The sequence below is a fragment of the Halictus rubicundus genome, chromosome 8, assembly GCF_050948215.1.
Source record: "Halictus rubicundus isolate RS-2024b chromosome 8, iyHalRubi1_principal, whole genome shotgun sequence".
Lineage (NCBI taxonomy): Eukaryota > Metazoa > Arthropoda > Insecta > Hymenoptera > Halictidae > Halictus > Halictus rubicundus.
Window position 1 is genome coordinate 348,817 of NC_135156.1, and position 27,576 is coordinate 376,392.

General features: G+C 36.2%; 1 protein-coding gene and 3 long non-coding RNA genes across 7 annotated transcripts in view; 1 reads left to right on the forward strand and 3 right to left on the reverse strand.

The window, feature by feature from the left end:
• Positions 1 to 11,424, reverse strand: part of Mapmodulin (acidic leucine-rich nuclear phosphoprotein 32 mapmodulin) — a 132,578-nt gene extending 121,154 nt beyond the window's left edge. For 2 of the 4 annotated variants that reach the window (XR_013082705.1, XM_076792529.1), the window contains exon 1: positions 9,510 to 11,409. Coding sequence is in view for 3 of the 4 variants with exons in the window: in XM_076792529.1 (XP_076648644.1) it covers positions 9,510 to 9,557 (48 nt within the window). In the remaining variant the exon portion in view is untranslated. Of the gene's footprint in view, positions 1 to 9,509 lie in introns of all 4 variants that reach the window. The other 2 variants (XM_076792530.1, XM_076792531.1) reach the window with 2 other exon arrangements.
• LOC143356656 (uncharacterized) overlaps positions 1 to 27,576 on the reverse strand; it is a 388,872-nt gene that overhangs the window by 260,729 nt on the left and 100,567 nt on the right. The gene's annotated exons all lie outside the window — the stretch shown is intronic.
• LOC143356471 (uncharacterized) lies at positions 12,259 to 13,882 on the reverse strand. Its single transcript, XR_013082676.1, has 2 exons — positions 13,707 to 13,882; positions 12,259 to 12,835 (listed from the first exon to the last, which is right to left on the reverse strand). It is a non-coding gene; the product is annotated as an uncharacterized LOC143356471 (long non-coding RNA).
• Positions 15,223 to 15,949, forward strand: LOC143356705 (uncharacterized). Its single transcript, XR_013082723.1, has 2 exons — positions 15,223 to 15,443; positions 15,558 to 15,949. It is a non-coding gene; the product is annotated as an uncharacterized LOC143356705 (long non-coding RNA).

The window sequence follows — 27,576 nt, forward strand, 5'->3', positions numbered from 1 at the left end:
GCAGGAATTTGAAAAAAATTTAGCATAATACTTAGGACAATATCTTATTGCTAAATTAATTCTGATTGGGTCACTCTTAGATTTCCATATGAAATCTGCATTTTTTCGATTTTTTTCGTGTTTTTCGATTTTTGCAGCCAGAGTTTACAACGGAAAAATCTGAAAACGACTCAAAGTATGTGGTTTGGTGTCCGAAATGTGTCAGATTTTTTTCAGAATTTTAAATTGTCATTAAATGGGGAAAATGGACCAAAAACTGGATTTTCGTTTTTCCTCTATAACTACCCTTACAGATGAGCTATAGGGCTAAAACTTGGCTGAAAGGTATCTTTTTTGGTAGGCTATCGAATGGCGCAAATTGGAATAAAATCCCTTCCAGGGCCGATTTGACCCCCAAAACCGGCTATAGCCTTTATGTCACTGTAGTAATTATCTATCAAAGATGATAATAAATTAAATTTGTAATAGCCCTCTTTTCATACAATTTTTTGATACAATTAATAAAGATTAAAATTGCATAAATTTTATGTTGCCAGCTCTCAAATCACCTTATTTTTATAGTGCAAACTTTCGTTAATTATCTGCAATTTCAGTTTCTATATTTCTATACATATTGCATATTATATATAATTTCTATTACTCCCCCTGTCCCATAATAATAGTAGCAAGTGAATATTTACACGGGAATTAATTGCGAATGCAGCTGTAAATTATGTTGCAGCTCAAAATTGCGAAGCCTTCAATCAAAATCAATGTTTTATGACATCCGCCATTTATTTTGACACATCTTTTTTTTTGAGAGTTTGAAGAACGATAGTTCCAGTCATGTTAAGCTCACGCATATAGGGAAAGCAAAGCTTCGCAGCCAAGGCATCCTACCTACAAATTTAAAATACAGTAACGAAATTACTGAAAAATCCAGAAATTATTTAACACTCAACACAAAAATAAGGAGTAATATTTTTAATTTATTGTTTAATTTAATCTAGTTTTTTTATAATAAATGTTGCGTTCTATATTTATTTTCTTTTGCTACGCTTATTATGGAACAAATTAAATTCATCAACTGCTATTACAGTGAATCCAGGATATATGCCGCGGAGAATTCTGAATTAGCAGTCGAGGAATTATCCCTACTACCGCGGCTATACCCCGTGAGGGGCTAAGAAGCTCGAGAGTCGCCGCCGCTGAGAAGTGTGAATGTGACACGGGTCGGGTATATTGGTGTGAGATCCTGAGGAGGCCACTACTAATCGAATAAGAAAACTTCTTTATTTCTCATTATTTTCTTATGGGACTTGCACCAACATATTCGTGGCACTTTTCTAATGAATATGATATCATATATGATATAATTCCGATGATATTTACTATGTAATGAACGATTAAAGTTTCAGACGCAAAGGACAGCGTATGAGAAAGAAAGAGACGCGGAAAGTCGAAGCGTTAAGGAAAGATGAAAGACTGGCGTGAGCTTAGGCCTTTAAATTAAAACTTAAACTTTTTAATTCCGAATTGTATCGTGTTTGGTATCATTTTAATCAGAAAAATTCAACAGATGTATTGGTGAGTCTCAAAAAAAAATAATTCATAATAAAAAAGTTTAAGTTTTGATTTAAAGGCCTGAGCTCACGCCAGTCTTTCATCTTTCCCGAACGTTCCGACTCTCCACGTCTTTTTCTTTCCCATACGCTGTCCTTCTTTGCGTCCAAAACTTTAATCGTTCATTACACAAGTAAATATCATCGGAATCATATCATATTTGGTTTCATTTTAATCAGAAAAATGCCACGAATGTGTTGGCGAATGTCCCATAAAACAATAGTGAAAAATAAAGAAGTTCTCGAGCTTCGCTCTCCTTTTCTACGTTCGGCACTTCATCAAAGAATAGTGCCCCATAATAATAGTATTATTATGGGATAGAGGGAGTACAAAACAAACATTTAGACATCGAAGTATATTAATATATTTAACTATATTTTGAAATAATAACGAAAAGATAATAAATCTTACTTTTCATACCAAAAATATAATAAAACCTTACTGACACTTACCAATGTGTTGACAAATTAGTTTTAGTTTATATTTTGTTTTCATTCATTAAACATTTCCTTATGATTGAGCTTTGATACCTTGATTAAATTTCCCGAGTCTCTAATGACATTGACTTTATTAATTGTAGAAACTTCTAATAAAGTAAATACATCTATCAAATAATGAATAATCTTCTTAACTCCCTCGGTTTTAAAGGAATTTATATTCTCCCTATTAGGCTAGATTTGAAAATCAAATCAATGTAAATACGCATGTGCATTGTATTTGAATAAAATGGAAGATTTCACAAAATTATTCTTAAACTTTTTGTTTTTTCTGTTTACACAAAGCTAAATTTGAAGTTCTGCCACGATGTGTAATATTTTTACAGCAATTGATAAATTCTCTGCAATATAGTGTCTCTATACTCTCTATTCCCAGTGAGTTTCCTCACGAAAAATATCAAATTCACTATTAGATATGTACATAAAAATTGTGTCATTTCAGAAACCAATAGTAATAAAAGTTTTCTTCCTCCACTGTACAATTGAATAAGAATGCATACATATGCTTAATTTTCAAGAGATATTGAATTATTCAAAGAGTTAAACTTAACCTCAGGAAACAAGAAATTTTTAACCCTTTTTATGTAATCCTGTACATTTTTGCGAGAAAATACCGAAAATCAAAGTTTCAACCCTAGGAGATCACTAGTTCAAAAGTTATGCGTGTGTAAAGATGTGCGATTTTCAGCCTTTTTGAAAGGTCAAAAAAGGGCGCCGCCGTGTTGGTATGCAGTAAGTGTCGCGCCGTTAAAAGCAATGTCTTCATGAAATACCAAATGTAAAACTACATGAATGCGTTAATTTATGTTGCTCTTTACTATTTAAGAACTTCTTCATGTATTTGCATATACTAAACACAGAATTATTTTAAAGTAATAAAACCAAAGTATATGCTTTATTCAAAAAACACTTTGACCCTTCTTCAACATGAAGAAATATATAACAATAATCATAGAAAAAATAGAATGAAATAGAGTTGAGACTAAGAAAATTATCTAAATTTGTATAATATGTGAATTATTGATAACAATAATATACCTACTAATCGAATTTTTTATGGCTTCCAAATCGCATTCTGTAACTATGCACAATAAAAAAAATGGTTTAAGTAACTGCTATTCAGTTTGATGAAAGGTATTAGTTCCCATTTTAAAAAATATTTTGGAGCAGCCCCCTCCCCCCTAAAAAGTTACCCCAAAACAATTTAATGCATACTAAAATATTGGCCCCCCTTAACTATTCAATTTAAAGAAATGAAGTCGATATCTTCATTAGATTATGAGAAAACAGCTTGTAACTCTTAACTTGGTACAGGATGTGTAAAAGTCGAGGACAATATTAAGTGGGCACTGTTAAAAATCGCATAACTTTTTTAAAATTGGTCCCAATAACTTTAATTTTTTTTTAGATGTTAACCGACTAGTTTGCTAGACAACGAGTAAACAAAACTTTCTTTAGACTACAATTGAGTGGAATGATAAAAAAGAAAGGAAAACATGATGATTTTTTTCAACTTTTTTATCCGAACCTATAACGATAATATAAAAAATGTGTTTTGTAGATTTCATTAACTTATATGCATACTGAAAATTTCATCGAAATCGGTCAACGTTGCAATGAGCTACAAACGTTTCCAGAAGAGAGCTTAAGGGTGAAAGTCACAGATTTTCGACCTTGCCAGGAAATTTCGCCCTTATGTGATCATCTTTATACGTTTGTAGCTCATTGCAACGTTGACCGATTTCAATGAAATTTTCAGTATGCATACAAGTTAACGGAATCTACAAAACATATTTTTTAAATTATCGTTGTAAGCTCAGATAAAAAAGTTAAAAAATCGTCATGTTTTCATTTTTTTATCATTTATTTTATTTTTACCATTATAGTCTAAAGAAAGTTTTCTTTACTCGTTGTCTAGCAAACTAGTCGGTCTAACATCTAAAAGTCCATGACTGTATGTATTGTATATAATGCATAAATATGTGAGTGCTGGTATTTAATTTTTAGGTATATGTATACAAATTCTTATATTTTAATGGAAAAAACTCGAGTAATTTTAAATAAACCAATTTCCTCTATAATTATCTTGCATTGTACACATTATTGAAGGGAGACCATAATATTTGGTTAGCCAAATATGTTTTAATGTTTACACGTAAGTTCTACGTCATTAAATTGAAATTAGTAAAATATAAGTGTTACCGATTCTATTTGGAAATGTTCTACCATCTTGCTGTCTCTTTATTTTATTTAAATATTTATTCTTATAAATAATATCATTAATTAACTAAGAAAAAAATGCCTAGAGATATTGTTCTCTGAAAATTTTAAAGAAATATAAACTACTTGTAGAAATTAAAATAATGTTATAAAACTATACAAAATATTTGTAGCTTTATTAATCAATCAATTTTAACTAACTATCATAATACAGCAGCTTTTTTTATGTGTATAATTTCAAACTAAAGAAACAATAATTATGTATATAGCAGAAATGCATTACCACATTAGATAATTTAGTTTCCGTATATTAGTATTCCTTAGGGCATCATAACAAATATAAAAAAACATTTCAAGAAAAAATTTTAAATTTCTAAACATTGGGTACAAAACAGAATATTATGATTAGATCTACCTATGTAGATTTTAAAGAAAATGTGAATTTATAAAAAAGAAATCTTTTATTTAATTATAAAAGTTCATGCTAAAACAGTTGTATCTATCACTATGAGTGTGGTAATTTGAAATAATTCACGCAATACTAAATATTAGTTTTCTAGTATTTTACTAACCAAAGATTTTAGAGCTCCCTAATATTTATTACGCGAATGCAATTGATATATTTTTAAATATTTATTTGAACGCCATATGTAAATATACTTTAATAACGTTTATATGACTTTTCTTTATAATAATTTTACCAAACTTGATCAAAATTATAAACTAAAAAGGTTTGTTTAGATATAAAGATTTATAGTTTTTTAAGATTCATGTTTAGTCACTTACAAAAATTCTATTCAAAAAATCACAGCTCGTACAGGTTATGTATCTTTTCTATATCAAGCATTATGTCAAGAAGTAAGATTTAGATCATTTTAAAGTATACTAATATTTGTACTATCAAGTAAAAAAGTTAACAATAACCATTCAACATTGAATAAACAGTAAGCTTTACAAGGATATTGTCTGTTTTAATGGTTGAAGTGAAAGGTGAATGAGGAATAAAAATCGAAGTCAGGAAGAACAAGTGAAAGAAACACGTGGGTGTGAGCGGAACGAAGGAGAAACGACATGCGTCTTATTTAGTGACCTTAACAAAGCTATATAGCAACAGGTAAATGATGACTGGGACATGTGACACAAACGAATTCAATAGTCTCCATTCCCGATGTTAATATAATTTCCACATACATATATGTTTAAACCATTATTGCGTAATTAGTTACATATATAAAATATGCATGTACATTGTCCATGTACATTGTCTACAAAATATAAAATTTCATATGTTTGAAAAATTTTTGAGAGAACAATGCAATACACTGTTGCGAAGCAAACTTTAATAATGATGAACTGTTGTCACACCAAACCTTGCGTTTTCTTATCGGAGGTCTTACGGCTACAGAACCTATTTAATGACGCGCACTCGATGAAACATAGTTTACTGCATGCTTAGCAGACAGTACAATCTAATGTCTAATGTGTTCTGTTCATGAAGACAGCATTTATGTTTTCATGGCGACATGACGCCTACAAATGTTGCTAATCACAAAATTTACACCACGCCGTGCCAGTTTGACACTATTAAGCTATGTTTACACTGAAGCAACATCGAGCAACTTTTTATTAGAAACTAAGAAAATAATTTGGGAAATCTATTCTTCAAGATTTAGATCTTCACACACGTTTAAAGTTGCGTCTTTGTATACTAATTTGGATAAATTTTTACAAACATTCAATTTTTACGTATATCACAAACCGCTTAAAAACGTATAATTGATATCATCTTTGGATAATTTTATTATATCTACAGTTTTCAGTAGTCCCGTCAATATATACGGATGTTATCATAACCTCTATTTCTATCATAGAGGTTCTACCTATTTCTATAAACGTAACAACATAAAATTCTAACGATCTCCTCCACGCTTGATATTTTTATAATTGACGAAGCATTTTAACGAGTACAATTTATAAACAGAAATAGACGCGTAGCGGTTCAATCATGTATGTATCACTGTTCATACGCATCTATGAGGTAACGTTTTTCGTAAACATGGGGCCTAAGATTCACTACCTAATATTCCAACAAACCGAATGATTATGCAGTGCACTGATCGTATGACAAATGGTAATAGGGTATTGCAACTTATTGGATCGGATGAAGGTTATTATAAATAAATAAAAAGATATAATCCGAATATTACGGGGACTTAAAAAACACGAATCTCCATTCCACAAGAAATTATTAAAATAATAAAGTTTCATAAATTTATGAAATGAAAGTCACTGAAGTACGAAATGCGAATATTATATTAAAATAATTTTCAGAAATTCTACATTTTTTTAATGTTCTTTAATTGAAAATAAAAATTATTTGGTAAGAGATTTTATTAAATAAATATATTAATTGGTATATAGCATCTAAGCCCAATAAAATTGAAATATGTCTTTAGATATTGTCTATGATGCATTTTGTTTTAATTTCTGCTTTTAAAGCGTGTTGTATTCAGTTATAATTTATTAGTGATTTATCAATCATTTTTCTCCATTCCTAGAATCGAGCGTAACTATTAATCAATACGTTAAACCATATGTTTTAATTATTTTTTAGGCATTTGGTAGTAATTTTATCATAGCAAACTTAGGTTAACAGAATTTAACGTAACAATATTGTAAAAATTTTCAAATAAAATCAAATTTGTATCTAACACAATAAATGTACTAATATACATATAGGCAAATGTTATGTCTGTGTAAATGTTAAGAAATGAAATTATTGTATTTTGTCTACAGGGTTTTAATATAGTAGTTACAGCACTGCTGAATAGACTGCATCGCAACTCACAACGCTGGTGGTTAACGCGTCCTAACCGCCCACGCAGCTACATTTCATCTTCACAAACAAAAATTCAAGATAATGGTGTTCAGTGTCGGCCAATTAACATGAAGAATTTCGCTGCACGATGCAAACGCATGGAAAATAGTTTTCCAGGTTCCCTGTTATTCCAAATCATACGCGTGACAATTGGTGAATGAGTGGACTCGTCCAAGATGGCTGCGCAGTGATCAGTAATACGGCATGAACGTGATTATACGTAGATAAAATTTATGAGGAACTTTATGTATGATTCTATATTGTTGTTTTAAATTTGGGAAACATTGAAACTATTTTCAAATATACAGCATTAAAAAATATCGTCAGGAAATCTAATTATAGTCTTGCGCGTGCTGGAAAACAATGGCGACGTCCACTTGCACACGCATCTCGCATCACATCACACTCTACTATTCTCGCTGATTAATAATTCACATAATAGAACATACGAAATATATGGAACGTTACACATTCTTAATAAACAAAAATTGATTGTTGGGATAATCTCATAAACAGTCATTTAACATAGTTATTTGTATTGTATATCAAAAGAAAAACGACGTAAAAATTCTTATCTTCAAATAATATATATATTCCCGTTCTTTCGAGTTATTAAGAAATCGTTACACTTTGTATATTTTATAAAATATTTTTGTAACATAACATTGTTTTTAATCAAGTAGCTACAATAGCATATATTAGAAAATTATAACTTTCATTGGAAAGAGAACAAGAAGATATTAAAGGCGTGACGTGTGTATAAAATAAGAAAACAGAATATACGAAAAGTAATGTTTCGTTTCGAAATATTATTATTCACATTCATGGAATGGAGGTTCTCAGAGCATCGAAAATCGCGGTCGAAGGACTATTGAAACTCTGACATAATACTTTGTATGTAAGTAATCGTGATTTGTCAGTAGGGGCATATGTTTCAAAGTTCATTCGAAACGTTCATCATCCTGTCAAAACCTTTTTACATTGCATTGCAGAGTTCCAATAAAAGTATCATTTCAATGTAGTACAAACAATAGACATTTGTAAACGAATAGTAATTAAAAAGTATTCTTAACGGTACAGATCTACACATGATACAGAATGATTTAGAAGAAGTGATTCATTAAAACAGCCAGGCTAAGCAATAAATTGATAACAATTTTTGTATAGTAAACAGAACATATTTAAAATATGAACAACAATCGTATTTATAGTTTTTCTATGTCTTTTTATAACAAGTATGTCGAACGTATAAGCAATAATTGACGTAGAAAATTTATATACAAATATCGTGATAGAACACTATTGTAAGAATAAAATAAGAAAAAAAAATTAATAAAAATATATATGTAAATGTACATAAAAGAGCCATCTGTGAACACATTGCATGTATCGATCATACTATCAAGTAACTAAAAGTTTAAATAAATCTATTCAAAAATTTCAATGGTTGTATTAACATTTCATCCGAGTTTCCAGTAAAAAATGAGAGTATTGCATGAGAGCAACGTCTCCATTGATTAAATACATTGATTTCACTGCCTATGACAACCATGCTGATTATGTTTTTTTATTAAAATGCAAGAAGTATAATTTGTACCGTGTAATATCATATACACATGTCTCATAATGTAAAAATGAAAGAATTCTGTAGGTCTATGTAGTTAGGGCAATCGTGTATATCATAGTGCTTTCTAAGAATGCTACAACACATCCCACAACACGATAAGAAAGGCTAGTTAAATTAGTAGAAAACTCGCATATTGTAAAACTTTAGGAAACTTGATAAACGATTGGTTAAACGATTGTTCGTTGAATTCGATCAGCCAATCAACTAGCTTGCCTCCCTATTTTGCAACCAACACTTTCTTCAAATTTTCCGCCAAAATGTTAAGAAAAAAACTGGTAACGGAAATTTTAAGGGAAAGGAAAGTAAGGCGAGCAGAAGTAGCGTAAGGTAGGAAGCGGTGAAAACTAAAGGAAACCACGCCATGCCTGTTACTTTCGTAGCGGTTATAAGATTTTGTGTCGATATCAAGAGCACGTCTTGCCGGATAAATCGTCTGAGCCACGCGGTCACCGTGGAGAAAGAAATCTGAGTTTTCGTATGCGTCCTAGAGAAGCCAGTGGCGTGCTGCGAAGCGAGTGCGTGGTGTCGGTGTCGCGCGAGGTTGATAATGGAAACACGATTCAGTACCCGCTCTAGGAACTACACAAGATAAAAAAGCAAGTACGCAGCTCCGACCTGCGGATATCTGTTTCCGTATCGAGAAGGAAAGCGATCAAGTAAAATAAGTGGGGCTTATTCGGCTTACTTCACCGGGGGTTCTACCCCGTTTTTCCAGCTCTATCCGCTTCTCCATGGCCGGCAGATCCGTTTATAATTCCGTACACAGACCACTGCACCTTCCTGCGTCGTAACAACTAGTCGCAATCTTGCTTTCAAACCGGGAATATGACGGACGGACCACGGTCGGTCACCAGTCGGATAGAGCCACCACCGTACCGAGGAGCCAACCCAACGCCGCGGCGGTTCGATTCCGGCCTAGGTCCTGTCCTACGTTCTCTACTCTACACTCAACGACTCGACTCACTACACCAGTACCACTCACCGAGTCTCCGGACTGGCGGGGCCCCCACACGACAACAACCCACAAGGCGGGAAACGAAACACATGTCTGCAACTACTTTCGAAGCGACCAATCCTGTTCTTTCCTCCACTCGCGGCATCGATCGACAGGACATCTTTCGCTAGTCGAACGAACATTATTTCTGCGCGCCTAAATTCATTTCGGTCGAATAACACTGTTAAACTTACTTCTTTGTTTACTTAATAATTACGCATATTTATGTTTGAATGTCATTTAAGCCATTTCCATGATGGTTTTGAACTTCGAATAGTATCTACTTGTTGAATAAATATTCTGAATACGTCTTCGAATATTCTTAAATAACGGAGAGACTTGATAGTTCATATCCGTTGTCGCAATCATTCACTGGTTTCCGTCGCTCGTGTAAGATAAAGAATTATTGTGAATACATACTTATTTTACGTAATATCAACTATGACAATCCATTCCTAGAATTTTTCGGCCACTGGCAACTACCAATTTAATAGGTACAAATACAATAACGATCTTCACTTCGGTATAGCTATCAGCAAGGCAATCTGCATAGTAAAAGACAAATATATAAACGGCAATAACAAAACAATTATCCTAACAGACTTAATTAAAACAGCAAAACAAGTTAACAATATCAACATAAATTGAATTGAAGCCAACGAGAGAGCAGATCTAATAGTGAAGGAAAGAACAAATTATGGTCAGGATGAGGACATTAAAATCCCAACAAATGATATAATTAATTTTATCAAAAACAGAAAGTGGCAAAAATCAGATCAGAAACACAAAAGTAAAGGCCTATATAAGGGGACAAAATACTTTGAAACCATTGACAACAATATTGGCAAAAGAAAGCCATGGTTCGAAGCCATAAAAAACATAGGAAGAAGCTCCATAAACACTCTGAGTAGAATTACATCTAATCATTACAACTTAGCAGCTTCACTTTACAAGAAAAATTATATCAATTACACACAATGTGAATGCGGTCATGAAATGGAGGATATCGATCACATCATATGGAACTATCCAATCTACGAAAGGAACTGTTAAGACTTTTCGCTAGGAAAGATATAGGACTAGAAGAGGAAGTCACCAATTTATTGGGTAAAAAAGATGTTACAAGGGTGCTCCGAGAAGGTGCTCTACGAAGCATAAAGTACAAACTAAATCTAAGACCAAAGTCACTACATACTATATACGACATATTGTTTTACCTTAGACTCCCTATTTTTAAAAAATTTTAGATTTTAGATTTTGTACAGTCTTTTATTGACATGTTTAATAACAATGTGCAAAGTAGAAATAGTCACTAACTGACATAAAAGAAGTAGAGTAAGAGACATTTCGTCAAAAAGTACAAAATAGGAATTAGATACTAAAAACTGTAAAGGGAACGTAACTTTAACACATTAACATATTAGCATACAAGAATAAATTATATGTATGTATCTGCTCTCTAACACGTAAGGAAAATCTTGTGTAATTTAATGTAAAAAGACAAGTTTGGTTTGGGCAAATAGAGCTCTGGCTCTCCATCACCATTTCTATGTATTTGTACAGTAAAGAATAAACCAACCAACCAACGATCTTCACTTCAATATTTAATAACATTGTCATTTTTCTATACGATAAACATGAAGATTATTTATTATTTTTAGCACCCTTCAAGGTGCTTTTTATTTTGTAACAGTTCCCTATTATGACTTGGAAAGTTGGTATCATTATGCCAAAAATAAAAGCAACCAATGTGTTATGAATAACATTGTTTGTGATTTTATTTCCTACATTAGTAACGCGTTATACGCGATTTATGTTTCATATAGTTTATACAATTTTTACAACATTTTCATTTGATTTTATTAATATCATGATATCTACATTATCTACATATAATAGTGTAATAATACTAATTTGCCTAGTCTAGTTGAAGAATGTAATTTGCCTTAGACTAGTTAAAGAATGTAATTTTACATTTATTTTTGTCATGCTAAAAGATCTGTTATATCTCGTATAGTCTATATATGTATATCTAATTTTATGTCAGATTAAAATAAAGTTAAATATAGAGAAATAAATAATTACTTTTCTATTCAAAATACAGTCACAAAATTTGACATATCAATTTCATATAAACTATATAGTTTGCATTTCATATAAACTATATAGTTTGAATTTCATATAAACTATATAGTTTGAATTGCAACATCCTATGGTTTATTATAATTTGATTAGGAAACCTATCATTATAATAATTTTTAACTGTAATTTTTTAACACCCTCTACGTAATTTTCAAAAGTATGTAGCATATGATTTATTAATAAAAGAGATATTTGGATTCCATTTTCAAAAATATTTATATTTGTATCTACTAATACAACAGTAAATGGAGTAAAAAATATTGTTAGTAATATAATAATGATTGAATGTAATGTTTGCACTAAATTATAATGTTTACGTTGGGTACTTAAGCAATCCACCTTTACAGATATAGAATTCATGAAGGATTGAGCTCAATATAGGTTCAGTTTGTCTCCTTTTGTGTACTGCTCACACAATGTTATGTACAATAGAATATTCTTCTGGATGCTACAGCGTTCTATCATGTATGAAGCTTTATGATGTGTAGACAGATTTGGTTGATTCACATCTACCGTTAGAATACAATGTACAAATGAAGCATGAAATTAATTTTATTAAGACACATGTATCACTAATGCTCAATGAAGGTACGTAAATCTGTATGGTTGTATTATTGGCGAATTAGAATAGGAATTATGAAAATATTCACTGAGTTTACTTCTCGTTTATACATGTGTACATCAGTGGAAAATGTCTTCTACAATTATGTATATAATCCTAAATTTAAATGACTTTGTTGCTTGTATCTAAGTAGTTTACAGATGGAGGGACAGATGCAATAGATCCAAGAAATTTTAACTTTCTTTATATGTTCCACCATTTGATAGATTATCATGGGCTGAACACGAACTTGAAAACTGCTTTCCCCATTGCTCTTAATTTTTAAAAAGTATAATTTTTCAAATGTAAGGAATTGTTTCCACTTCAAACGTGTAAATCTAAAAGTCATATAAAAATATTTTACTCAGAAATGATTCTATAGACTCTTCTACATATTATGATACGTACTTTCATAATATTTAAACATTAAAACAAGTATAAACAATTTTGAATTTAAAGCTGGCAGACCATACGTGCTGGCCCATAGATTTTTTGAACACTACTTTATAATAAGTTAGAAAAACTAAAAGTTTGAAACAAAATCCAAATACAATACACAGTACGACAATCTGTGTTTATTCGGAAATCGTTGTAGTAAAATATAAAATAGATTTTGTTTTCGTTTAAGAAAATGAAATGGTTTTGCTAGGCGACTTTCATATTCTCAAGTGAAATGATCATATGCATTGTTGTTAATCAGTAAATATAGGTAATCAGAATATAGAAGTACATTAATAAGAATTATAATTTACTTATATCTGTTGTACACATATTGTAGTATGGATTACAACGACCAATCACATTACTAGTTTTAAATAAACATGGATCTTTTTCTCTTAGTCTGTATTTATTAGGTGTTCAATGTTAAAAGCGTTTAAAATATGTTATGTGTATTTGCACAATTTAAAAAAATTGCATATGAAATGCATATGAAAAATAATATGATGATATACCGAGTCACAGTTGAAATTGTACACCCTTTAAAACAAAAACAACTACTCTAAATTTGTAGCAAACGGCTCGCCATTATAATTAAGAAAATGCAAAGGAACAGTAAAGTTGGGCAAATTTTAGTTTTATTAGAGGGTGTACAATTTTTTATAATATTTTAGATTAATTATATAATAGAGAAGACTGAAACTTACCGAGTTCATTGGTCCAAATGTTGTCTTACTATCAATTCAAGGAACACAAAAAGACACATTAAATAAAATTTACTTTTTGTGTTTCGGTCGTCTACCTCTTCCGAATGCACAAGCAATAGCGATTTTCATTTTTCTGCATTTCTGCATGCGGTCGTATAAACAAACAACATTCATATCCCGCGCCAACTGTCAACTGTGCATAACACAATAATACGCGCATTATATTTTATATATATATATATAAGTATGCGCATATATATACATATACATAAATATATAATATCTATTTTTTTTTACAGCTATAATATGTATAATTTTTAATTTATGATGTGCATATGTAGGTGTTGCGCGTTATGCAATCATGCGCAATGCAATTTGCGACACCAGAGCGGAAATAACAGCTCTTACGATGAAGGTGTCAGTGTTTTGAAATACCTGTTACTGTCTCTGGATACGCATGCATATCTGATCCCATCACTGATTCTGCGCGTGTGGTTAGAAATTCGTTTGTTGAGCCTGGTTAATTATTTATTCTGGCATTTAAAACAGTACGGTCTGCGTTACAAATTAGTGAATTAACTCTACGAAGCAGCGAGGAGGTAGATTGGAAGAAAGGAAGAATAAAAGCAGAGAAGACGTCGGATAAGTATTGTTACGTGGTATTGTTACCAATACTCATAACAAATATTATATATTTTGTATATTCTTTATTCAGTTTTCTTTATCCCCATGGATCGCATAGTTTTAAAGACGTCAGTTTCGCGAAAACCATACAATAAATTAAGCACTAGGCAAAAACGAAATATTGGGCGCGAAATAATCTCAAATTTGAAGAAGTTTTCACATGACAAGCTACAAGGTCCCCTTAATGTTGATAATCTGCTGGACATTTCCAGCACATCTTCTTTATTCGTGCCTGTCAGTAATTGTGACGTTGAGTCTTCACGTGAGCAATCAAAAAGTCCTTTTAATTTTTTTACCACATCTTCTTCATTCACACATAGTGCTCATCATTTTAATTTACAAGTTGATGATTTCTCTTCTACCCGCTTATGCGGGTAGTAGTAAATTTTCATAATTTCAGAGAGAATGAGGAGGATTAATACATATTGTCCATCCGAGTTTGCAAGGCGTCCTAAATCGATAGATTTATTTTTCAAATTCAAAGCAACAGAATTTCGGCAATTTCTTTTGTATACTGGTCCAGTTGTCACCTATGAAGTGTTGAAGGATAATGTATATCGACACTTCTTGTTTCCGCTCAATGCCATAAGAATAATGGTTTCAAAGGTTTTTTCAAGTAAATATTTCAAGTTTGTAGAAGGAGCTTTGCAACAATTTGTTCGTCGTTATGAAAAGTTTTATGGCCTAACTTTCAATTCTTATAATGTCAATGGTCTTCTCCACTTGGCGAATGACACCAGACGTTTTGGTACATTAGATTCATTTTCTGTTTTCCCATATGAAAGCAACATGTCAATTTTTAGAAAATATTGTAGAAAGCCAGGACAATCCCTTTAACAGTTTTCTAATAGGATGAGAAATAAACATGAGAAATAGAACATCATGGCAGTAATAAGGGAGGTGGTGATTCTTCAGCCACCATTGAAGCATTAAAGGGCATTTGAATACTTTCGTGGCACACTGTATGGTAAAAAGAGATCCTGTCACCACTATGCTGTCTACTCATAATTGAGAATATTTCTAAGAAAGGGGCTCATCTTATAAGTTGAAATGGCAAAGTGATATACATTATTTTCGAATTTTTGTATTTTTTTTCAAAATATATCGATTATACAATGAGAACAGAACACATATCACGTTCTAATGTAAGACCCCCTTTGTTTGTAGGAAGGAAAAACTTCAACAGTGGTGCTGTTCGCTGAAAAGAGGAAGCATTGCGAAAATAGTATACAAAATATTATATGTTACAAATTACTTAAACTCTTATTAATCATCCCTACACCTCATTTTCCATTCGAGGGTTTTATTTCCGTTATTTTAAGATTTAAATATGTTAAAATTCTTGTAGAATTCAACTTTATTATGTTAATTGCTATTTTATATTATTTTTTTCCTACATGTAACTTCTATAGTTCATTTTTTTAATTTTATTCTCTAGTCGTATTCTTGATTGTACTTCTTTACTATTACTTCTATTTTATGTCATTATGGTTGAGATTATAAATATAATATAAAATAAAATATCTATAAAATTAAAATAAATATAATTCTAAATTGAATTCAAATTTCCGTCCCGTCGTTTACTCCGATATTTACTTTTAGAATAAAGTTAGGTACGCTCTTAGTGTGACCGACCTGCCCTTTATAACGAAGCCAAACCTTGGCTTCCTTTTTGTAGAACTTTTTTGGAGGGATAACGGTATTAAATGATTGAAAATCATGAAACTTCAAAATGTATAATTTAGAAGTTTAAATAAAATATTCTATTTTTCCTACTACAGCAAGGTTTACTCCGATTTTTCCTGATATGTACTTATAAGTACATATATAGAGGAAGGTCTTATTGTCAGTTGTACCGGTGGTTACAGGTTTATTCTTCTCTTTATGATTTCACATAAAGATGGCGTTGAAGAGCCTGAGCTCTATTTACCCAATACAAACCGGTCCTTATACCGGTCCTCTTATATACTAGTGTTAACCTAATTTCTTACATATTATAGATGTTAATATATGTGTACTATATTCATTTCGCCTTATTTTTCCTATTGTATATATTCAATATTCAACACTAATAAACTGCATAATTACATAAACACATACAAAATATATAGTGATATGACTAATGTTCTGAGCTAAGATTCAATATTTGTACTCTATTTTTCATCTCCTTCCTCTAGAGGTATGTTTAAATTGATCTATCTATTTGTATTGAAAATACTGCTATTGCCCTTAGGATAGAATCGTCTTTCTTTTTTAATATGCTGAAAACTTCCTCTTCTTAGCTCTATATCCTCTTTAGCGAAGGTTCTCATTAATTTTCCTCTTTTCCCTGCGTATATAGGACAACTCCATATGATATGATCTATATCCTCACTATCGTGTTCACATTCACATATTGTATAGTTTATATAATTTTTCCTAGCTAGGGAACTTGCTAAGTTGTAGTGATTGGCTCTGATCCTGCTCAGCGTGTTTATGGATTGTCTTCCTATATTCTTTATGGAATCGAACCATGGATTTCTTTTTCTTATGTTGATATCCGTTGTTTCAAAATATTTCTTTCTTTTATATGTACCTTCTCTTATATGTCTCCAATCTGACTTTTGTCACCTGTTGTCTTTAATATGGTTATATATATCTTCTGTAGGAATTTTGATATTATCATCTGGATCATATCCTGTTCTTTCTTTTGCTATAGTATCAGCTCTTTCATTCCCCTTAATTCCAACGTGTGCTAAAATCCATGCAAAAGAGATTCTTTTATCTCCCTTTGCGTTAATGTTTAAGACTTGCTTAGCGATCCTTATGATCCACGAATTGATTGACTTGTCCGACAAAATGCCGTGTAGACTTCTGAGAACGCTTTCAGAGTCGGTTAAGATGATTATCTTGTCCATTGTATCTGTATATCTTTCTTCTGCCATACTTATTGCTTTGCTTATGGCGATGCACTCTGTTGTGTAAATGGTTGCTATTTTATTTATACTGAAACCATCCTCTTCCCAGTCCTTATCTTTTTTGAATGCGATACCAGCTCCGTTTGAAATACTATCTTTCATTTTGGATCCATCCGTGTATATTTGTATTGGGTTGGAGTCTGTGATCCTGAGTTTTTCCTTAATCATGCCTACAAAGGTAACATTGTTAAAGTCATAGAATTTTCTTATAGCATCTGATTCAAAGTCTATTAAATCTTCCCACTTTATTTTCTTCAGGTCCTGTAGGTCGTTTTCTTCTTCCCAGATATCAGTTTTGTTTATTATATCTTCCATCGTCTTTGTTTCTAACCAGGCCTTGTTTAATATAGTATTCTCTTCATTCTGACAAGGAGAGGCCACGACCTTCGGGTCACGGATTCGGTTGAAACTTTGCACACTTGTAGATCTCGTTTTCCTGTTCATGAATATATACCATTATAGGGGCAGATACCCAATAGTTTTCGAGATATTGACGATTAAAGTTTCATTATTGCCTATGTAATGCTGTATTTTATCTAGGCTACAAGAGTCGGTGTGGCGCGACGGTCGCGTGCCAAGTTTTCAACCGGACGACCAGGGTTCAAATCCTACCAACTAACGCGTTTTTTTAAATTTCATTATGTTTTATATTAATTTCACGCATACAATTGCATTTTGAATTACAAGTACATGTATTTCTTTACTAACAACAGGATTATTTACTATTATTATATATTAAATGATAATTAATAGTAATTAAATAGTAATAGTAATTTATATATTAAATATATATATATTAAATTTTAAGAAGTCTTTATAAATATCTTGTGTTAACTTTCCAGATTTCGAACAAGTTACTATTACGTTTGTGTGATGTGACATAAGGTCATCTACCTTTTCTTGAACAAGTGCGGTTTTTTCTCCCTTATATGTTATTGTCCTTTCGAACGTTGATTGATACTGACATCCTGTCTGATCCGTGTTGATTATATATTTTAAATGAAATTGCGAGGTGATATATTTTACTGCTTTCCGATAATTTTCGGCGGCCTGCTATATTTTATCAAAATGAAACCGGTACTTATCATTATATGCATTGAAGAAAAAGAATTTAAAACTAATCATTAGAGGAAAATTCAAACTTTATCACTGCGAGTACGAATGGTAAGTAATGTGACCCGCCGTTTTCAAACTGTGTCGCGTTCTCAAGAGCGTCTCCAATGTCACTGTTTATTGACTGTTTATATTGGGGATGATAATGCAACCAACGAAGTTCCGAACTGCATTTTCGATTGAAATTAATAATATAAATATGCAATGATAAAACATAATGAAGTTAAAAAAAACGCGTTATAGTCGACAGGATTTGAACCCTGGTCGTCCGGCTGAAAACTTGGCACGCTACCGTCGCGCCACACCGACTCTTGTTATGGAATAGAAAAAATACGATATTACATAGGAAATAATGAAACTTTAATCGTCAATATCTCGAAAACTATTGGGTATCTGCCCCTATAATGGTATATATTCGTGACCAGGAGAACGGGATCTATAAGTGTGCAAAGTTTCAACCGAATCGGTGACCCGAAGGTCATGGCCTCTCCTTGTAAGTATAGACCTCTGTGGTAGTCCAATAAAACAGTCCTCCACTCTGTCTGGTTCAAACACTCTAATGAAGGTGTTTTTTATCTGCTTTAGTCATGTCTTGATGTAATTATAGATTCGTTTTGGGCATTTCATCTTTTTTAAGTTGTTTAACTTTAAGATGTTTAGTAGGATATTGTGGTCTACATTATCGTATGCAGATTTAACATCTACCAGCATTATCACCGTTTCCTTATTTGCTCTACTGTTACGCCTTATTATCGAGTTCATCGATACTAGGTTGTCCATGGTACCTCTGCCTTTCCTAAAACCATTTTGTGACCTGTGTATTAATGACTTTCTTTCAATCCAGTTGGTGAATCTGTTTACGACAACTCTCTCGCAAAGGGCCTAGCCGATTAAGATGGTCAAAACTGCCCTTAGAGGTTTTTCAATGATTAATGAACCATTCGAAAGCTGACCCAGAAAAACCCCTCCGAGCAAAATTTCAACCCTCTATCTTGCCCGTGAGGGTAGTTACAGGGTAAATTAGATTTCGCGCTTTTCCACGCATTTTCCACACTCTGATGCTTCCTAAAATTCTGAAAAAATGTGGCATATTTTGGGTCCTAAGATAGATTTTTGAGAATTTTTTCAGATTTTTTTCTTGCAAACTGTGGTCGCAAAAAATGAAAAACCTCAAAAAAAAATCGGAAAAATGAACATTTCTAAAAAATATGAAAACATGCTATTTTGCTGTTTAGTGCCCCGATAAAGTACCATAACAGGCAGTGTCCTCAATTTTTTTAGATTTTTTCTTGTGGGCACTTTTTGTCCAGACAAGAAAAACCGAATTTTTTCGCCGTTTCTGCTATTAGAAGGAAAGTTACACTTGTTGGTTTTATCGCAGGTATATATTAAGTCATTTTAAACATTATTACATTGAAACAAGTAAGTGTTTGACCTAAAAAATGTTTTAAGAGAAAAAATGGATTGTATTTTGTGCGATATACACCAGAATGTTCGTAACGTTTACAACATCGCCGGTTGGCACAGCGGTTAGGGCGTCGGACTACGGAGCGGATATGCTGGTGTTCGAATCCCGTCGGTGGGAAAGTTTTTTTTCCATACGTCATCTTTATTTTTGCAATTTCTTATATGATTCATAAAATATTATATTTTATTTTTAAGGGTTGCTTGCATTTGAAGACTGATAATATTGTAGCAATATTTTTTATAAATTGCACGTCGATCTCCAAAGCTTCTGCAAATATTGTCGGATTTTCGAAACACCTTCTAGCGAATACGTCATTATTATTACTTTTATTGAATTTTATATATGAAAATACAATATACCTTCAAACTAGAGTGGTATAAAATCATTTTCACGAAAAAATGACCATTAGTTTTTCGTCACAAAATTCTATTTTTATTTATTAAAATCCTGAGGTCGTAGACAAATTTTGAGACCAGATTTGAAATCAGCGTGAAAAAATCTATGGGAAATGATGTATAGCATGTTAGAAAAAATTTTTTTCCGGGCGTGGTATTGAAAAAACTAACATTTTCTTGAATTTGTGCGCGTTTAACGAATTTTCTCGAGGTTAAAAAACGTTCGGACCACAATTTCTCTATTTTTCCCATATTCTACTAAGTTTCAGCTTTCATTTAAAAAAAATTTCATCGCTCTACCTCATTCCTATCGAAAGTTCCTTGATTTTGAATCCGATTTCGTCCAAATTGCCCACTGTGCGCCGTGCCTCACGAACACCTGCGTCGTCGTATTGAGGTCCTTGAATACAAATGTTTTCTTTTTTCCGTGGCGCGTTACCGGCGTCGGACGCAACCCACGGAAATGTTCGCGTAATCTCGCGATGAACGCCTCGTCGTTAACGTTCGCGTCTCGCCGGTCTAAAAGAAGCTCGCCCGGTAGGCGAATCGGTTCGCCGTAAACCATTTCGGCGGAGGTCGCTTGAATGTCCTCCTTCCAGGCGGCTCGAATGCCCAGAAGGACGATCGGCAACGCGTCGGCCCAGCTGTCCGCGTGGCAAACGATTGCCGCTTTCAGCTGGCGGTGGAATCGCTCCACCATGCCGTTTGCCGCCGGGTGGTACGCGGTCGTACGGAGGTGTTTCGTACCGATAAGGTGCGACAACTGCTTGAACAACGCAGATTCAAATTGTCGCCCTTGATCGGTAGTGATTGGGTGGGGTGTACCGTATCGGGCGATCCACCCCGAAAATAACGCGTACGCCACCGTCTCGGCGGTGATGTTTTCGACGGGGAACGCCTCCGGCCAGCGCGTGTAACGATCAATGCACGTCACGCAGTATCGATATCCCCTCGACATCGGCAACGGGCCTACTATGTCCACGTGGACGTGTTCGAAACGCGCCGAAGGAATTCGAAAAGTACTGACCGGAGCAGACACGTGTCTACCGGTTTTCGCCCGTTGGCATGGTACGCACGCTCGTGCCCAGGCTTTGCAATCTTTTTGCATACCTGGCCAAACGAATCTTTGTGCGACCAATTTCGCGGTCGCCTTGGCACCGGGGTGCGCAAGATTGTGTAGCGACGTGAACACGTGTTCTCGGAACTCCCTCGTTACGAATTGTCGCTCGGTAAATCTATTTTCTTGATATTAAGAGCGGAGTCGGGTGATCGCAGGAGCGTTCGGAGCTCCTCGTCCTCTCGCTGCGATTTCGCGAGTTTCGCGTAATCTATCGCGGTAGAGATCTCCGCTATCCGGGACAGAGCATCGGCGACCACGTTGTCTCGACCGGCCACATGCCGAATGTCGGTTGTGAATTGGCCTATGAGGTCCAGATAGCGGAACTGTCGCGGCGTATGTTTTTCGGGGCGCTGCGCGAACGCGAAAGTTATGGGCTTATGGTCGGTAAAAACCGTGAATTCGCGACCCTCGGCCATATGCCGAAAATACCGTACAGCCTTGTATATCGCGAGCAGTTCCCGATCATACGGACTGTATTTGCGCTCGGCCGCCGTTAACTTCTTTGTAAAGAAAGCCAACGGCTGCCATCCGTCGCGTGACCGCTGCTGCAACGCAGCGCCTACCGTGAAATCCGATGCGTCGCTGAAGATCGCAAGGGGCAGCGTGGTGTCGGGATGGGCCAGAAGAGCTGCGTGCGCCAGTCTTTCCTTGCACCTCTCGAAGGCCTCGATTCGCTCCGGAGTCCATGTCACCGGTGCTCGTCCCTTCACGTTACCCTGGAGGGCCGCGTTGAGTGGCGCCTGCATCTCGGCGGCCGTTCGCACGAATCGTCGATAAAAGTTTATTACGCCCAGAAACTGTCGCAGCTCTTTCACCGTTTCCGGGCGCGGGAAAGTTCGAATCGCTTCGACTTTCTCTGGAAGCGGTCGGGTACCGTGCGCGGACACTGCGTAGCCGAGAAACGTCACCTCCGGTGCACCGAACACACACTTCGCACAATTGACGAGCACCCCGTACTCGTTTAGGCGGTAAAAAAGTTCGCGTAGGTGCTCTTCGTGTTCCTCGACTGAGCTCGATGCGACCAGAATATCGTCTATGTAAACGTAGCACCAGTCGAGGCCGCGTAACACTTCGTCCATGAACCGCTGGAATGTCTGCGCTGCGTTTCGAAGTCCGAAAGACATCCAGGGGAATTCAAACAGACCAAACGGGGTCGTGATCGCGGTTTTCGCGATGTCCTGCGGGTTCACCGGTATCTGATTGTATGCGCGCACCAAGTCTATCGTAGAAAACACGCTTTTTCCCCCCAAGCGCTGCGCGAAATCTTCGATGTGCGGCACCGGATATTTGTCCGCGATTGTTCTCGCGTTTAATGCGCGGTAATCCCCGCACGGTCGCTACTCGCCGCTTTTCTTCGGTGTCAGGTGTAGGGCCGATGACCAACAGCTTTCGGATCGGCGCGCTGTTCCGTCCCTCACCATCGCCTCGAATTCCGCCTTAGCGATGCGGAGTTTATCCGGGGCCAGCCGACGGGGCTTGCACGATACCGGTGGGCCTGGCGTCGTCCGGATGTGGTGCTTTGTCGCGTGTTTGGCCGTGCGGTGTCCTCCCGACGGCCGCGTGAGGTCCGGGAATCTCGCGAGGATCCTGTGGTAGGTGGACTCACCGGAAATCGCCTTCACGCTATCGGCACAACACGTCACTATACGACCAGCCGCCGACAGCGTCGTGACACCGTCTATTAGTTTTTTCGCGCGCATATCGACTAGGAGTCCGTAGTGGCTCAAAAAATCGGCGCCGATTATCGAGGTTGTAACGTCCGCGAAACCGCCACGAAAAGTCCCGACGCAGGCCGAAGTTCAACGCGAACCTCACGGAGCCGTACGTCGTGATCGTTGAACCGTTCGCGGCGTAAAGTTCATATGCTGTCCTTTCGCGTGCACCACTCACGCGCGAACGCGGGAAAACGCACAGGTCGGATCCTGTGTCCACCATGAAGGTGATTTTTGTTGTCCGATCCGTCACGAACAGGCGGCTTGTAGCCGGCGCAGAGTCGTTCGCCGCCATCAACGACCGTCCCGCCGGTTTTCCGTCGCCTGGGAACACGGGTCGCGGCACTTCCTCGCGGCGGGACCGTGTTTCCAGTGGTACCAGCATCTGCCGTCACCAGGTGGTACCTCGTCGCTTCGGCTTCGCGACTTCGACGCCCTTCTTTCGCGAGGACCGCGCGACTTGGACCGCGCGCGGCGAGTGTCCATACCGACGCGAAGGGCCGCGATTTCGCGGCGGAGTTCCGCTATCAACGCCTGGGTCTCGTCCATTCGACTCGTCGATGCGGCGTTGACCTGCGGACGAGACGACACCTCGATGACGGCATCGGCGAGGGCCGCGAGGTCGGACAGCGGGTCAGTCCGTCTCGTCACCAGCACAGTTTGTACGTTCGTTGGCAGCCGCGCCATCCACAGCGTCTTCAGGAACTCGTCTGTCACGGCACCGGCGGCGAGGCCCTGCAGGCGTCGCAGGAAGACGGAAGGCTTCCGGTCCCCGATCTCCTCGTGTTCCAGCAGGTTTCGGATGTCCTGTTCCTTGGAATCCGCGATTCGCCGTATGAGCTCCGTCTTGAGCGTTTCGTACATATTGCTCTCCGGCGGGCTGCCGATAATGTCGACCACTACGTCAGCGTACTTGTTCTCCAAGTTCGCTGTGCCGTAGTGGTACTTTGTGACGTCTGCGTGATCCCAGACAGGACAAACTGGGATTCCAATTGCTGGAACCATATTCGTGGGTTCTTTTCCCAGAACGGTGGGATTTTTATGGCCACTCGTGCTACGCCCGCCAAGGGTACGACGTTGGCGTTACCGGGCGCTAGCGGGTCAGTCATCGCTGCGTTCCGTAATTAATTTTTTTTTTTTATGCACCCGAACTGCACACTACCGCGGTTCGCTCTGCCTTTGCGCGACAGATCACGTCGGGGTCACCAATTATGTGAGTGTCGGGTGTAATGACGGAGACTGGTGTTACGTTGGCGTACTTCTTTATTCGTCGGTGGACCGTCGACCGTCCTGTACCGACGTTCGCGAGCGAGTCTCGATCGCATGCCTTCGACCGACCAATTCTCCCTCGCGTCAGTCGATTGTTTAACAGATGGCGACCGTCCCCGAAGCCGATCTTCACGTGTTTCGCTTCGGCTTTCCGAGGACGGTCGCCGCCGCGTATACAATGTATGTTGTCGGTGGTCGGCGTGCTCTTTGCGCGGGCCGCCACACATTAATCATTGAAAAACCTCTAAGGGCAGTTTTGACCATCTTAATCGGCTAGGCCCTTTTACCCAGACAGCTGGTCATTGATATTGGTCTGACAGCGTTTTTTCCTCTTTTGTCTATGAATACGATCTTTGCTTCTTTCCATTGTTTGGGTAGATCTTCCTCACCGAACCATATGTTTTGGAAGATATCCAGTATTTCATATTTGGCGGAGTTGGATAGATTCTTTATTATCATATTGTCTAGATTGTCTAGACCCGGGGCTGATTTTAAATTGGCTTTTAGGATGGTGTGTTGCAGTTCAACTTGGTGATATCTTTATTCCATACTTCATTTTCCTGGAGGGTATTTCTTCTTTGTTCCTTGTTTCATCTATTAAATAACTTAGTTTTGACTCAATTATTTCTCTGAATTTGTCCCAGGTCATTGTAACATTATCATATATCTTCTTATTCCCTTTCCTCTTATTGCAATATACAGGGTGTCCCGTAACTAGTGTTACAACCGAGCAGGGGATGATTCTACATGAAAAACTGAGTCGAAAATATAGAATAAAATTTTTTGATACAAGGCTTTGTTTTCGAGAAAAATGAGTTTGAAAATTTGTCTAGTGTGCGTGCACTCGGAAATTTTTCAACAGGATGGAGTCAGAACAGCATGGAGTCAGAACAGCATATAATCACCCCCTGCTCGGTTGTACCACCAGTTACGGGACACCCTGTATAATATTGTTAAAGAGTTTCATCTCGGGGATAAAATGATCAGATCCCCATTGTTCGCAAGTACTTCTATATTGGCTTTTCGATGTCGATGTTCGATGGATTTGTTCTTTCATCTACTATCCGTGAGATTGTGTCAAAGTTTCCTATAAACAGGTCAGATTTCATTATGACATCCCCCAGAATGCGACCATCCCTGTTTGAGCTAGCACAGTTCCATAAGGGACTTTTCGCATTACAGTCACCCATGAATATGGTGTCAACGTTCTTTCTCTTACTATTGAAGAGGTTTATCCAGTTTTGTTTGTTCCATTTTAGTCCAGGTTTCTTGTATGATGCAGCTATGTCAATTTCTTTCTCAGAGTTATATATTGTGATGGAGATGGTATTTGTTTCCTTCATTTCCTGCCCCCTTATGGTATTTACTCTGTGCTTGATGTTATTTTTTATTAATAAACAAACGCCCACGCCTTGAAGGCTTTCCTGTCTATCATTCCTGTACAAATTATAACCTTTGATATTGAGTCCATTGTGTTTGTTTGATAACCAGGTTTCGGTGATGCATAAGATATCGAATTCCTCTGTTAAGATTCTTACTTCGTTGATCTTATTTTTTATACTTCTTACGTTCCGTAGTCCTATTCTGATAAAGTTGTCTGGCATATTTGTTATGAGTGTAGTTTATGTGGGGTCTCTGTGTTGGTAAGTCAAATGCAGAATAACTGCGAGGGTAGTCCTTTTTTTATTTATTCTAATGGTTGTATATCGTGTCCTCGATAGTGGTCTCCTGTTCGTTCTCTCTTACAAGTAGCTTGTTTTGTGAAATTTCTTTTTTATCGTTATAGGTAGTATTTGGTTGGAAGTTGTGATTTTGTATTTGATCACTTTCCTCTTCTACCTTGAAATTGCTTTAAAAGCTTTGTATTGTCGTAGCGGGGTGTTCCCATCTTCCTTCATCATGTTGCTTTACTCCATTGTTTTCCTTGTGGAAGTTATTTCTTGTTTCCTTTTTCCTATTCTTTTCAATGTCTTTATCCCTGTCTATTTTTCTCTTTGTTTTTTCTGGGGTTGCTGTCCCGGGGGCTTCGTTGAGCTCTCTGATTCTTTCTTCTTCATAGGTTTCATATTTCTTAGAGAGAGAGAGAGAGAGAGAGAGAGAGAGAGAGAGACGTCTATTTTGCCTGATCTTCTCCTCCACTCTGTCTTCCAGTTTTCGTTCTTGGATTAGCCGAATTAATTGGTCTATAAGTACGTCTTTGTTTTCATTGCCTCTGTTTCTGTATTTCCTCATTGTGGTTTGATGAACTTTCGTGGAAGGGTTCTATTCGGAAGTTTATATCTGTGTCCATACTTTGGTGGCAATTTGTTTCTTCAGTTAATCCTCCCAGTACTATAAATATCCAAACGTTGGTGTCTGTCGGTTCTTCCTCTGTTGTTAGGTTTTTTAAAGTTATCGTTACTGTTATTTTTGTTATGGACAGCTTGAGGTTGATTTTCTAAAGTTCGCTTCGAAACTATATCCGCCCAGGTGTCATTATTTTGTTTTGATATTTGTTTGTTGTATTTCGAATTATTTACTTTGTCTGTTCTGTTATCCGGGTTTGTTATTCTAGTTCTTCCAGAGTTGCCAGTCTCTGCTTCTATTGGGCCAGTAATTGACTCCCAGAATTTCACTCTATTTTGTTTCTTAAGAGATGGATACTTTGAATGAGCATATCTGTTTCCATTGTTGTCCTTATCTTCATAATTAAATTCACGTTGTTGGTATTTGTTATTATTTCCTGTATCATGTGATATATATGAAAGATTGTTTGTAGCTCTTTCTCTAGCCACCTTGTAGGGTACATTCTTGTATACCATTACTTTTTAATCAGTCTTTCCTTTTGATAAATACTACACTTCCTAGAGGTAGTGATATGTTTTTCACCACAATTGTAACAACTGGGTTCTTTGTTGCAGGTATCATGGAAATCATCCGTGCATATGAAGCACCTTCTTTTGAAGCTTCTACACTTAGTCTGTGTGTGTCCAAATCTCAAACATTTAAAGCACTGTTTGACTGAGTCCACAAAGGGCTCCACTTTGACCCACACGTGTGAATGGAATTGAAGTGTATATGGTACTTTCTTCAGGGGTTCCTTTCTTCAGTATTTTATTTTGCTCAGTCTTATTTCTCGTTGACATTTCCGCTCTGGAGAACCCGACCATCTT